General features: G+C 43.8%; 1 protein-coding gene across 1 annotated transcript; it reads right to left on the reverse strand.

Annotated features, from left to right (window-relative positions):
* Positions 1 to 916: 916 nt before the first annotated feature.
* On the reverse strand, positions 917 to 9,079 carry elovl6l (ELOVL family member 6, elongation of long chain fatty acids like). The gene is made up of 4 exons (XM_034681718.1): positions 8,892 to 9,079; positions 7,247 to 7,378; positions 4,884 to 5,035; positions 917 to 2,754 (listed from the first exon to the last, which is right to left on the reverse strand). The coding sequence occupies exons 1-4, from the start codon at positions 8,981 to 8,983 to the stop codon at positions 2,297 to 2,299; spliced, it is 834 nt and encodes a 277-aa protein (XP_034537609.1). The 5' UTR covers positions 8,984 to 9,079; the 3' UTR covers positions 917 to 2,296.
* Between the last annotated feature and the right edge of the window lie 2,070 nt (positions 9,080 to 11,149).

An 11,149-nucleotide genomic window follows, 5' to 3' on the forward strand; every position in this document is an offset into this window, starting at 1 on the left:
GTATGTAAATAGTTACCATATAAATAAACATATTTTAATCTTAACTCAAATTCCAAACTGTCTTTCCTATTAAAGCTTACAACTATATGACAGTTAGCTGGCAAAAAGATATCTATAGGACATTCTCATATGTAGGTTTGGCACTTGTATTTTGAGGGTCGGGGATGAAAAGTTAGGGAACCCCTGTGTTGAAGCTCCTGCCTCTAAACACATCCCACAGTGCTGCTGTTTAAAATGAATGTCTTCAAGCACATCAAAATAAAAAATGTATTAAGGCTTAAATAGGCTCCAACTATTCAACTGGTTTTGACAACCAATGCACTAATTCATGGCACTGTTGGTGGGAGTGATTGACTATTTTTCTAAGTATGATAAAAGGTGAAAAGGCGTCAATTTCATGGTTATTTAATACATTTAGTTAATTCACCATTTCTATCATTGAATTCTGTTAAAGGCTTTTTTCTTTTACTGAAAGTAGTTTAAATGTGTCATGCATTAGTTCAAAGAGTATACGTTTACATTTTCTGAGAAAGTTGGTCGTCATCATTTGTGTCTACGCATGGTCTGAGGAAGTTCTGTTTTTGTTCACAGTGTAAGAACAAATTCAAGAATATATTGATGAATCCTAGAGTTGTGCTTCAAACGTTCGTGTTTACGCACTGTTAGTGAATGAGGCCCAATGTGCCTGTCAGTCATCACTGTCTCACAGTGAACTTTGAGCTGCAGGCTGACTCCTACAAACATTCAATAATCAGACCTCAGTGTTGAGGAGCTCAGAGGGCACAAGCTGAAGCTCTGATCACATGGACTGTTTACATGGGGAGCCTGTTTGTTGTGTGTTGGACTTTGTGCAGAGTAAACTTTGAATGTCTTTGTGGTCATGCTGCAGCTTTAAACACTTGAAAGGAAGCACACGTGTATAAACAGCGTCTTTATTACATCTCTTCAAACAATAAATAAAATATTTTAACCTGACAGTCTTTCATTCATCATCAGCAGAGTCATAAAATGAGTTCAGTGTGTTCATACAGAAAATCCTCACATTTGTATTCATCAGACTTCCACTGTCACACATTGAAATATGAATAAATAATAACCAGGAGGAGCAGCCAGACCACCCTGTGAGGAAGAGACCTTCAGTTCACTCATACTGGAGATAATATAAATATGCACTGAGGGATTGACACCACGTGACTATGAATACAGTTTAAACATGAAGTGAAAGTGAAAACCTCAGCAGTGTTTGGAGACTGTTCAGGGCACCGACTGGCAGCCGTCATACGTCACATAAATACTGAATACAGAGTTCTCTTTTGTTCCTCCGCGGCTGGTGAATCCCTAAAACACTCGTTTTACATGTTCACGTTAAAAATATAAAAACACCTGTAGAGAAATAAAACTGATGTGAGAACTGTGCCTTCTGTTTCTACACACGTTGCACCACAGAAGAAGAAATCAGCCGCTCGCTGATTAAAAGCAGATATTTCATGTTTGCAGTTTTTCTTCTGCTGGTCCTGACACACTTCTGGTTTCCGTGTCTGAATAAGTCAAATGTCTGTAAAAGGGGCCGCTCTGAAACTCTGACGGAGTTTGGATTCTGAGGATCAGAGATAAAGTGGTTCTCTGAGAGATCTGAAAGAGGAGGCGGCGTGGAGCGGCATGACAGACAGACATGATGAGCCGCTCCATCACAGAGCTTTCAGAGCTCTGTGACTTCATTGTCTCATCTTAACACACCTGTCCGTGACTCACATTCTACACCTGGGAGGCACACACTGCTGCCTCCTGATTGGCTGCTCTCAGACAGGCAGAGAGGTGTGGTGAAGTTGGACCAGTTAACCCAGTCTGAGGCGGGGATGAAGGACCTGGTTTCATCACTCTGCTGGAATGCGACGCCGAGGTTTCACCCTTTGATATCTGAGCCTCACGTTTGTTACACGTGACTGCTGAGTCTGCAGACCGAAGACCAGGACATAGACCTGCTTTAGTCTGCAGACTATAGACCAGGACATAGACCTGCTTTAGTCTGCAGACTATAGACCAGGACATAGACATGCTCCAGTCTGCAGACTGAAGCAGGTCTGTGTCCTGCAGTCTGAAGACCAGGACACAGACCTGCTTCAGTCTGCAGGATTTGAATCTTCTGAGTTTCTAAGGGGGGGGGGCTTGTCTTGATCTTGAGCTCTGCAGGAGGTCAACACTTCATTTAAGTATCGGTTTTTAAAAGTTATCAGCTTCAGTCTCTGTCCCTATGACGGATCATCCATAATCCTGCTGGGTCAACCTCAGACGGTCTCTACTCAGTCTTGGTGGTCTTAGTGGTCTTGGCTGTCTCTGTGGTGGTAGCTTGGCTTTGGTGGCGCAGGTAGGTCTGGTAGAAGAAGTTGGAGAAGAGCAGCAGGTAGCTCAGGTACATGAGCGCGGCCCAGACGATGTTGTCCAGACGGGAGGGGCAGCCGCCGTGCTGCATCCACGAGTACACGAGCCAGCTCACCGTGAGCCCCATCCCCATCTGCATGATCTGAGCGCTGGTGATGAGCATGGCGAACGGCCGCGGCACGCGCAGGCCAGCCGCACGGGCAGCGTAGTAGCTGTACATGAGCGCGTGCACGGAGAAGTTCATGGTCATGAACCAGCCGCCGCCCGCCACCATGTCTTTGTAGGAGTACCAGGAGTACAGCAGCACGGTGATGTGGTGGTACCAGTGCAGGAAGAGCAGCTTCTGCTTCCTCAGCACCACAAACGCTGTGTCGCCTGTCAGACACAGAGCATGGTTTAATCAGACAGGAGCAACACACAACCTCTTTACATGATCATTATATTCATCATCTGTTTGTGCCTGACTAACACAGACAGGTCAGAGAGGGGCTACTGACAAACAGCTGTCCTCTGACATCATCACACAGAACATCCTAAACCTTCAGCTCACAGATCCACACAGTGATGCAGTCTGAGCCCAGTGTGTCCAACATAGACTGTATATAAAATGGATGTCATCTCGCTCTGCTCAAAGTGAGGCTGCCACAAAAACTGCTTCCCCAAGTGGCTGGCTGCGTCTCCCCCATTCATTTGAATGGGGCTGCGGTCAAAGTTTAAAAAATAAATACAAGTTGTATGAATGTTTCTGCCATCCGTATGCTGTGGTGATATGTAGTTATTATTTGACTGTTTTGTGTTCAAGGCCTCTTTTTTCTGAAAAGTTTCTTTGTCATTAGTTATTAGAGGTTAAAAAACAGGTTTTACTTCCTGGTTTACTTTGATTGACAGGTGCTGTAGAGAGAAACTCCATAGGACCTCGGGACGCTACGCTGTAGGGCGGGGCTTGTTACCATAGAAACACACATTCCCTACTGCGCAGACTCTGGCTGCAGAAAATGTACAAGATGTCAGCGTTCTGGAACGGGATATTTTGGCTTCAAAACCCTACAATGGGAAAAGACGGAGTGACGCTGTCCATTATATATCCAGTCTCTGGTGTCCAATGAATCTTAAGAACCATCACGTTCAGAGTGTGAAGGTTGAAGCAGAAGTTTGTGAAAGAAAAACACCTCACACCTCTATTCTTTCCCTCTGGAGCTTCAAACACAATCTGCTCACATTAACATTACATTCATCTAACCTTCACTAAGCCAGGTTAGTCCCACTGACATCAGAGACCGCTCCTCCAAGTAAGACCTGGTCTAGTATGGCACCACAAAGCTTCAACAACAATATTAATTTGAATTGCTTATAACTTTTTAATAATTACTATTTATATGCTCTTGTTTCCTTTATACTGTTTGCACTTTCTACTCTGCTGCAGTAACACTTAAAATGTCCCTGTTGTGGGATGAATAAAAGGAATATCTCATCTTATATCTAAAAAGTCCCTCACAGGAGCCTGAGGGCTTTCTTTATCAACTCAGTTAAATGCATTATTTTCAAAGTCTGAACTATGTCCAAAGAACAAAGGTTGAATTATGTCCTTCAAAGTAAAAGAGGAAAGCAGAATTTCATCCAGAAGGGCAAACAGCATCAAATCATGTCACAGATCTTTATCTTTATCTACCCAATGAAATTACAGATTTGTTACAAAAAGGCGGAGTACCTCTCAATCTGAACCCTATTTTATAAATAAGAATTGCATTTTCCCATCCCCTTTTGCTGTTTTGGCGGGTTGCCGTTAGCCCTCTTTGGGAAGGGCTGGTGGTACGATGCCTTGTATATGTTCACCTCTTTGCCAGTGTGTGTTTTGCTACTTGAGCGGCATGTGCTATAGGGTGTTGCTGTCTGGTTGTGAGTCTTGATCTGGGGGCTGTCGGGTTATTGTCTTCTTGTCTTGTTTTGTTTGTATCTTGTGGATTGTTTTGGTGTTCTGTCTTTTTCGTCTTTTATCTTCTTTGTTTGTACTGATGTGTGTTGTTGTTGTTGTTGTTTTGTTGTTGTTTTTATGTCTTTCTAGTTTCTGTTTTTTTGTTGTTGTTGTTGTTGATGTCCACTTTGAAAATTAATAAAAAATAAAAAAAAAAATAAAAAAAAATCATGTCACAGAGAAATGATCTCTGGCTGCAGACCTGCTTGTTTATGTGTGCAAGTCAAATAACAAAAAACTGAACAAACTGTTTGAGGTTTATCCTCCTCACATCAGACCAGATGATCTGTTCATTAAAGGGTTAAAAACAGCCTGCAAACACCCAAGAAAAGGACAAGTGTGCAACTCAAAAACTGCACAAAATACTGGAGCACATGGACGATAAACTCTGACTGTCTCCAGACGAGACCCAGACCAAGCAACCTTTGTTTTTATACCATCACATACTGTGTGTGTGTGTGTGTGTGTCTGTGTCTGTGTCTGTGTCTGTGTGTGTGTGTGTGTGTGTACAATATACAAACTGAGGTCTTACCGAGCTCTGGAGCCTTGCTCACCACGAAGGCGTAGGCCCAGAATTTGCTGACGGGTGCGTTGTAGAAGCTCTGGTCACAGATGGAGAACCTGAAGCCGCTCCTGCTCAGGATGTGGAACATGTAGGAGCCGGTCCGAACCGCCCCGATGATACTGCAGAGAACAGGAACATGAAGAAATGAGAACATCAGCCGTACCCCTCTGTCCTCTGACTTCTTAGAGACTGTGGCTCAGGCACACATACTATGCAGTTTAACATTAATACAGACCCCAACCAGTGATCATGACCCCTCCCACAGGACCTGAATGCAGCACGAGTCTGACAGTTCAGGGCTGAAGAACTGTCTTTAATGTCCTGAACAGGCCACCGTACAGGATCCAAACAGCTCCCACTCTCTGAACACGCTCTACAGTTTCAGCCCTAATGGCACACTTGCCTTTCTACATCCATCACTCCATCCATCCTTCACTCCATCCATCCATCCTTCACTCCATCCATCACTCCATCCATCACTCCATGCATCACTAAGAACCTGAGCCTGCTGCTAAAAACTAAAGCTGTCAGCCCTGGGCTCTGATTATTTCTCTCCTGATGGTCCTTCAGATTCTTTTGCTGCCAGGCTGTCAGGGACGTCCTGTTGGGACACTGAGGACATGTCTGCAGGTTTCATACAGGAGGGATCACTGCTGCACCACAGAGACAGAACGTGGAGGCTCATTGTGCAAGACACCCTGACAAAAGGTGCATTTGGAAGAGTTCCAGGTCTTTTAGCCCCCATAACTACTTTCTCCTGAACTAACAGGTTCCTGTGCCCCAATTGTTGTCTGCGTTTCCACCGTGGGCTGAAGTCCCGGGTAGATTGTGTAAATCAGGCCAGTGAAGTATAGAGAAAAAAAAAGTAAATTCACTACACCACCAGACCAGTAGAGGGCAGTACAACAAAGAGGAATGCCATTCATCACAGATGACACCATAGAAGCAGACGGACAGGCAGGTATCATTATGAGCAACACAACAGTTAGCCTGTTAGCATGAAGAGACTCAGCTGGTCTGTTTTAGATGGTGCTATATTTCATCACAGATGGATTCACTGAATCAACACGTGAGAGGAGATAAGCGCGAGTAGCAAAGACGTTTCAACACGCCTTTAAAATCCTTTTGAACTCAAAAAGCCGTGGCAGAGATCGGCCGGTGTGTGGGTTTAAACAGCGACCCTGTTAACTGGAGACTCTCAGCCGGATGCATCCCTCATAAACGTCTTTAGACCATCATTAAATATCTGATGAGGATATTTTGAAATCTTAATAAAAACTAAACTAGTTTGCATTCCCAGGAACTCCCTCTGTGTTTCAACAGCTGTGTAAACTCCACAAACACTGACACGTTCAGCTGAAGGTCTCCAGTTTACAGGGTCACTTTTAAAACCGCAACACTGGGAGAGACGCATTCACGGTGGGCTGAGAGAAGACTACTGTTACAAGCTGCTAAATCAAGAGAATCACAGCTTCTTCTTTTGAAAAGTACACACACATACAAAAAAGATAGAACAAATAAAAACTAATGAAAGAAAGAGAAATCAAGAGAATCACAGATGTGTGTGATGTTATTGTGGACGGAGGGAGGAAAAAAAACACTGTGGTTAATCTACCAATCAGACACGTTCAGCATTGCAGGCCCTGCCCCCCGAAAGTCCCGGGACCTTTGAAAAGTACTACCCCCCTAGCAGGGGCTTTTTAGGGGGGAGATTATCTACCCCTGAACTAAATTTAGACCGAAACGCATGTAGTTCAGGGGTAAAGTTCCTCCATAAAAGAGGGTCTTAAAGTTTCTATTGAGATGATTTTCATAAAGGTCTCCTCAGAGAAGAGCTCCGGTATCCTCTTTGTTCCCTCCTCTTCTTCCTTGTCAGAACCTGCCTACACTCCACAATCCTGCTCAACAACCAATATACTTGGGTGTAATCTTAATTGTTATTCTGGTATGAATGGCTGGCATAGCCTGAAGCTGTTGTTCTTGGTGCTCCAGGTTGGCTGACAGCTCCGTGTTGTAGGAGTGATGCAGCACGTGACACAGGGGGACAAACACCTGAGCTGCAATGATCTCCAGGTACATGATAGACAGCTGGTTACCACAGAGACGATGCATTGAAAAGGTGAACTCCCTATCGTCTACCTTCTGTTTACTGCGGTTAATCTACATTTACCTGGACACTGTTCACAAGTCTCTGAAATCTCTGATTCTTTATCCTGAGATTCTGACACATTCAATCTGACCACCATGAACCTGCTCCTGTTAGCTGCCTGTGTGTGTGCACGCATGTGTGTGTGTGTATGTGTGTGTGTGTTACAGGTGTGTCTTGCTACCTGAAGATGGCAAGGCTGAGGGACCAGAGGACCAGGAGCCCCCTCAGGTTCATTTTGGGTCTAGACTTCATGAAGTGCTGACCTCCAAACACCAGGGCGGCGTACAAAGCACTGAACGTAAAAGATATACTCCTGCAAGACAAAAAAAAATACAGAAGAAATGTTAATTTTAGGATGTCAAGTTATGATATCATGTTAATGTAAGGATTTAATGTAAGGATATCATGTTATGATAACATGTTAATGTAAGGATATCATGTTATGATAACATGTTAATGTAAGGATATCATGTTATGATAACATGTTAATGTAAGGATATCATGTTATGATAACATGTTAATGTAAGGATATCATGTTATGATAACATGTTAATTTAATGACATTTAAACATTATGATACTGTTCTGTTTGTATTACACTGCATGGCTCACTGAGCATTTGAATAATGTTAACAGTAAATGTGAAATGTTCCTGTAATGCACCACATGATGAAATGCTCAATATTAACTTTAATGTTTGAATACTACTCTGGATGAAAAGCTTGTTTTTAGTGATTCTGTAACAAAGTTATATTTCAAACACTTATATTAGTTTTTAACACTGCAACCTCACTGTACACTGAACAAACTGAGCCTCATGTTTTTATGACACTTCACAGACCAACACAGGAATCCAGGAAACCATTTAAAAATCAGTGTGCTGCCTTCATCACATTTAGGATCAATACGAGTTCTGAGAGTTACAGGAAATAAGAAACTCAACTGGCTTCACTGGAAATTCACACCACACCTGAGGCGTCACCCTGTCACAGATTGTCTTCACTCTGATGTATGTGAGTGTAAATCCATCAGGTCTGTCAGAGTTTTCTCCAACACTACAGACACACCTTAATATGTCCCCATCACCGGGGGCGGGGGGGGCTGCAGCTCTAACCGGAAAAACCGGAGCTTTCTAATACAGAAACATACAGCGAATACCTGCTTTATATGACGTCACGTGCCTGACTCACCTGAAATACACCTATAGCCTCAGACTGACCGGACTTACACAATACTGCTTTAAACACTGTAATCACTGAACAGCAGCGTGTCTGTGTGTACTCTGAGCCTCTGCACACAGATAACACATACTACCAATCAATCAATCAATCCATCCATATTTATACAGAGCCAAATCACAGCAATACTATAAAACTAAAAAGACACACACTCCTTATCCCATCCAGTAGATCCTGGATCAGATCCTGGATCAGACCCTAACCAAGCCCACAGCCTCCCTTCCCCTCAGCTTCAGTATCGATTAACCGGTTCCGGTGATCGAGTATCGATGACTGGCAGCAGGCTGACGCAGTGACTGTGAGCCGACACAGACCCTGGACTACAGGCAGCATGGATCCCCTTCATCCATGCTTTGAATGGAGAGCAGCTTCAGACAGGGACTCGCTTTAAAATGATCAATAAATCAATAACGGAGTTCAGTGAGCAGCGTGTTCAGACCTCACTGTATCACAGTGACCACAGCCCTCCACGCACTCATGGACACTTGTAAACACTCTCCACGGACACTTTGAACCCCTCTCCAAGGATACTTGGTTGAAAGGAAACATGAAGGATGAAATGAGTATTATCAGTAGTTAGTGAGCTCACCAGTTCTCCTGCATCCACAGGATGGCTCCTCTCTCGTCAAACCTCCGCTCGAAGCCGTACTCGGACAGGTGGAGGTCTGTCTCATTCAGCATGGTGCCGTTTGTCCACTAGATTTAATCTGTTTACTCTAAGGAATCAGGTCAGTGTTCCCTCTGTCTCTCCTCCTGCGGTCTGTGCTCACACCTGTCCCTCTCACTCTTTATTAATGCCTGTCAGCAGGGGGCGGGGCTTCAGTGACACACCTGCTTCTCTCTGATTGTCTCTTCATTCAGTTTCACCGCCCTGCTCTGATGCTGCTGTTACTGAACAACCTGTTCTCACTGTCCTCACTGCTCTCACCGAGGAGACAGAACAAAGGCTGTCACACACATCCGGTGTCTGCGTGTGTGTGTGTGTGTGTGCATGTGTGTGTGTGTGTGTGTGTGTGTGTGTGTGTGTGTGTGTGTGTGTGTGTGTGTGTGTGTGTGTGTGTAGGTGGGTGTGTGCGCGTGAGTATGTTTATGTGTGCAGGTGTGTGTGTGTAAGTGTGTGTGGTGTGTTTTTAAGTGTAGGTGTGTGTGTGTGTATGTGTATGTATGTAGGTGTTTGTGTGCATGTATATGTGTGTGTATGTGTGTGTTAGTGTGTGTCAGTGTGTGCGTGTAGGTGTGTGTATGTGTGTGTTTGTGCGTGTGTGTGTGTGTCAGTGTGTGTGTTTGTGTCAGTGTGTGTGCGTGTGTCAGTGTGTGTGTGTGTGTGTGCACATGTGTGTACGGTATTTAAATGGATGGATGGATGGATGGATGGATAAGTAGATGGATGGATGGATGGATTGATGATGGATGATTGATGATGGATGATGGATGATCGATGGATGGATGGATGATTGATTTAGGGATGATGGATGGATATATGAGTGGATGATGTATGGATGGATATATGAGTGGATGATGTATGGATGGATATATGAGTGGATGATGTATGGATGGATATATGAGTGGATGATGTATGGATGGATATATGAGTGGATGATGTATGGATGGATATATGAGTGGATGATGTATGGATGGATATATGAGTGGATGATGTATGGATGGATATATGAGTGGATGATGTATGGATGGATATATGAGTGGATGATGTATGGATGGATAAGTGGATTGATAGGTTGATGGATTTATATATGGATGGGTCGATAGTGAATGAATAAATGGGTGGATGATGGATGGATGGATGGATGATGGATATATGGGTTGATGCTGGATTGATGATGGGTGGGAGCTCAGTCTCACACTGACCCAGCAGGTGGTCTCACTCTGATGTCCTCTGTCGCCGTGCTTTGATCTTGTCTCCAGAGGTCACTGCTCCTGATGGTTCTGAGATGAGCCGTCCCTCTCCACGCTCAGACTGAGGGATGTACGGAGCATACAGGTAAGAATCAGGAACAAACAGGGACTCAGAGCTGCTGCTGCCACCTGCTGCACAAGATTCAAACTGCATCCAAACACATCAGTTCATGCGTCAGTCAGCTCTTCATATCTACACCTGGATTCATCATTTTGACTGCTGTTCCAAACTTCTGATCCTCACAGTGTAGGTTCATTTAAATATACTGAGGATCAGAGTTAAGAGGAGGGGGCCTGGAGTCTAGACAGAGAGCATCTGACACTTCCTTTACTTTAGTGACTCATTATCTGAACTACGGTCATGTAGAAATCTGAATAATGACAGGAACAGAAACCTTTCTAAAACGTTAACGTGATGGAGACAAACACTGCGCAGGATCTTATTTAAAGGCCCTGTGAGGAGTTTTGAACTGGCTGAGAAACAGACTGAAAATGATACTGATACCTCTTTATGACCTTCAATAGCAAACAAGACCATCAGTAACAACACTGACACCTTCTCTGTTGTTATTTTTAATGCCTGAAACCGCTCTGAGGGGGTAGGTGTCAGACCAGATGATGGACATCTTGCTTCAGAAGCAGCCTTTATTTGACTGTTTTCATGGAAAATAATCACATTGCCTGATAAAGTTGACTGTTAAAAGACAACAGGATGAGATTTCTGTTGAAACACTACTTTTGCATGTATAGGACAAGAAATAAGAGGTATCACTTTGTCCACAAGGGGGCACCAGAGTTGATACAAAACAAAAGTTACTCACAGCAGCTTTAAGTCAACAGACACCAAAGATATATGAATCTGTTCTCAACTCAACTTTACTTATAAAGCACATTTCATAAAAGCATGCCGCCCAAAGGGCCTCAGGGAGACAG

Source organism: Notolabrus celidotus, chromosome 4, assembly GCF_009762535.1.
Source record: "Notolabrus celidotus isolate fNotCel1 chromosome 4, fNotCel1.pri, whole genome shotgun sequence".
Lineage (NCBI taxonomy): Eukaryota > Metazoa > Chordata > Actinopteri > Labriformes > Labridae > Notolabrus > Notolabrus celidotus.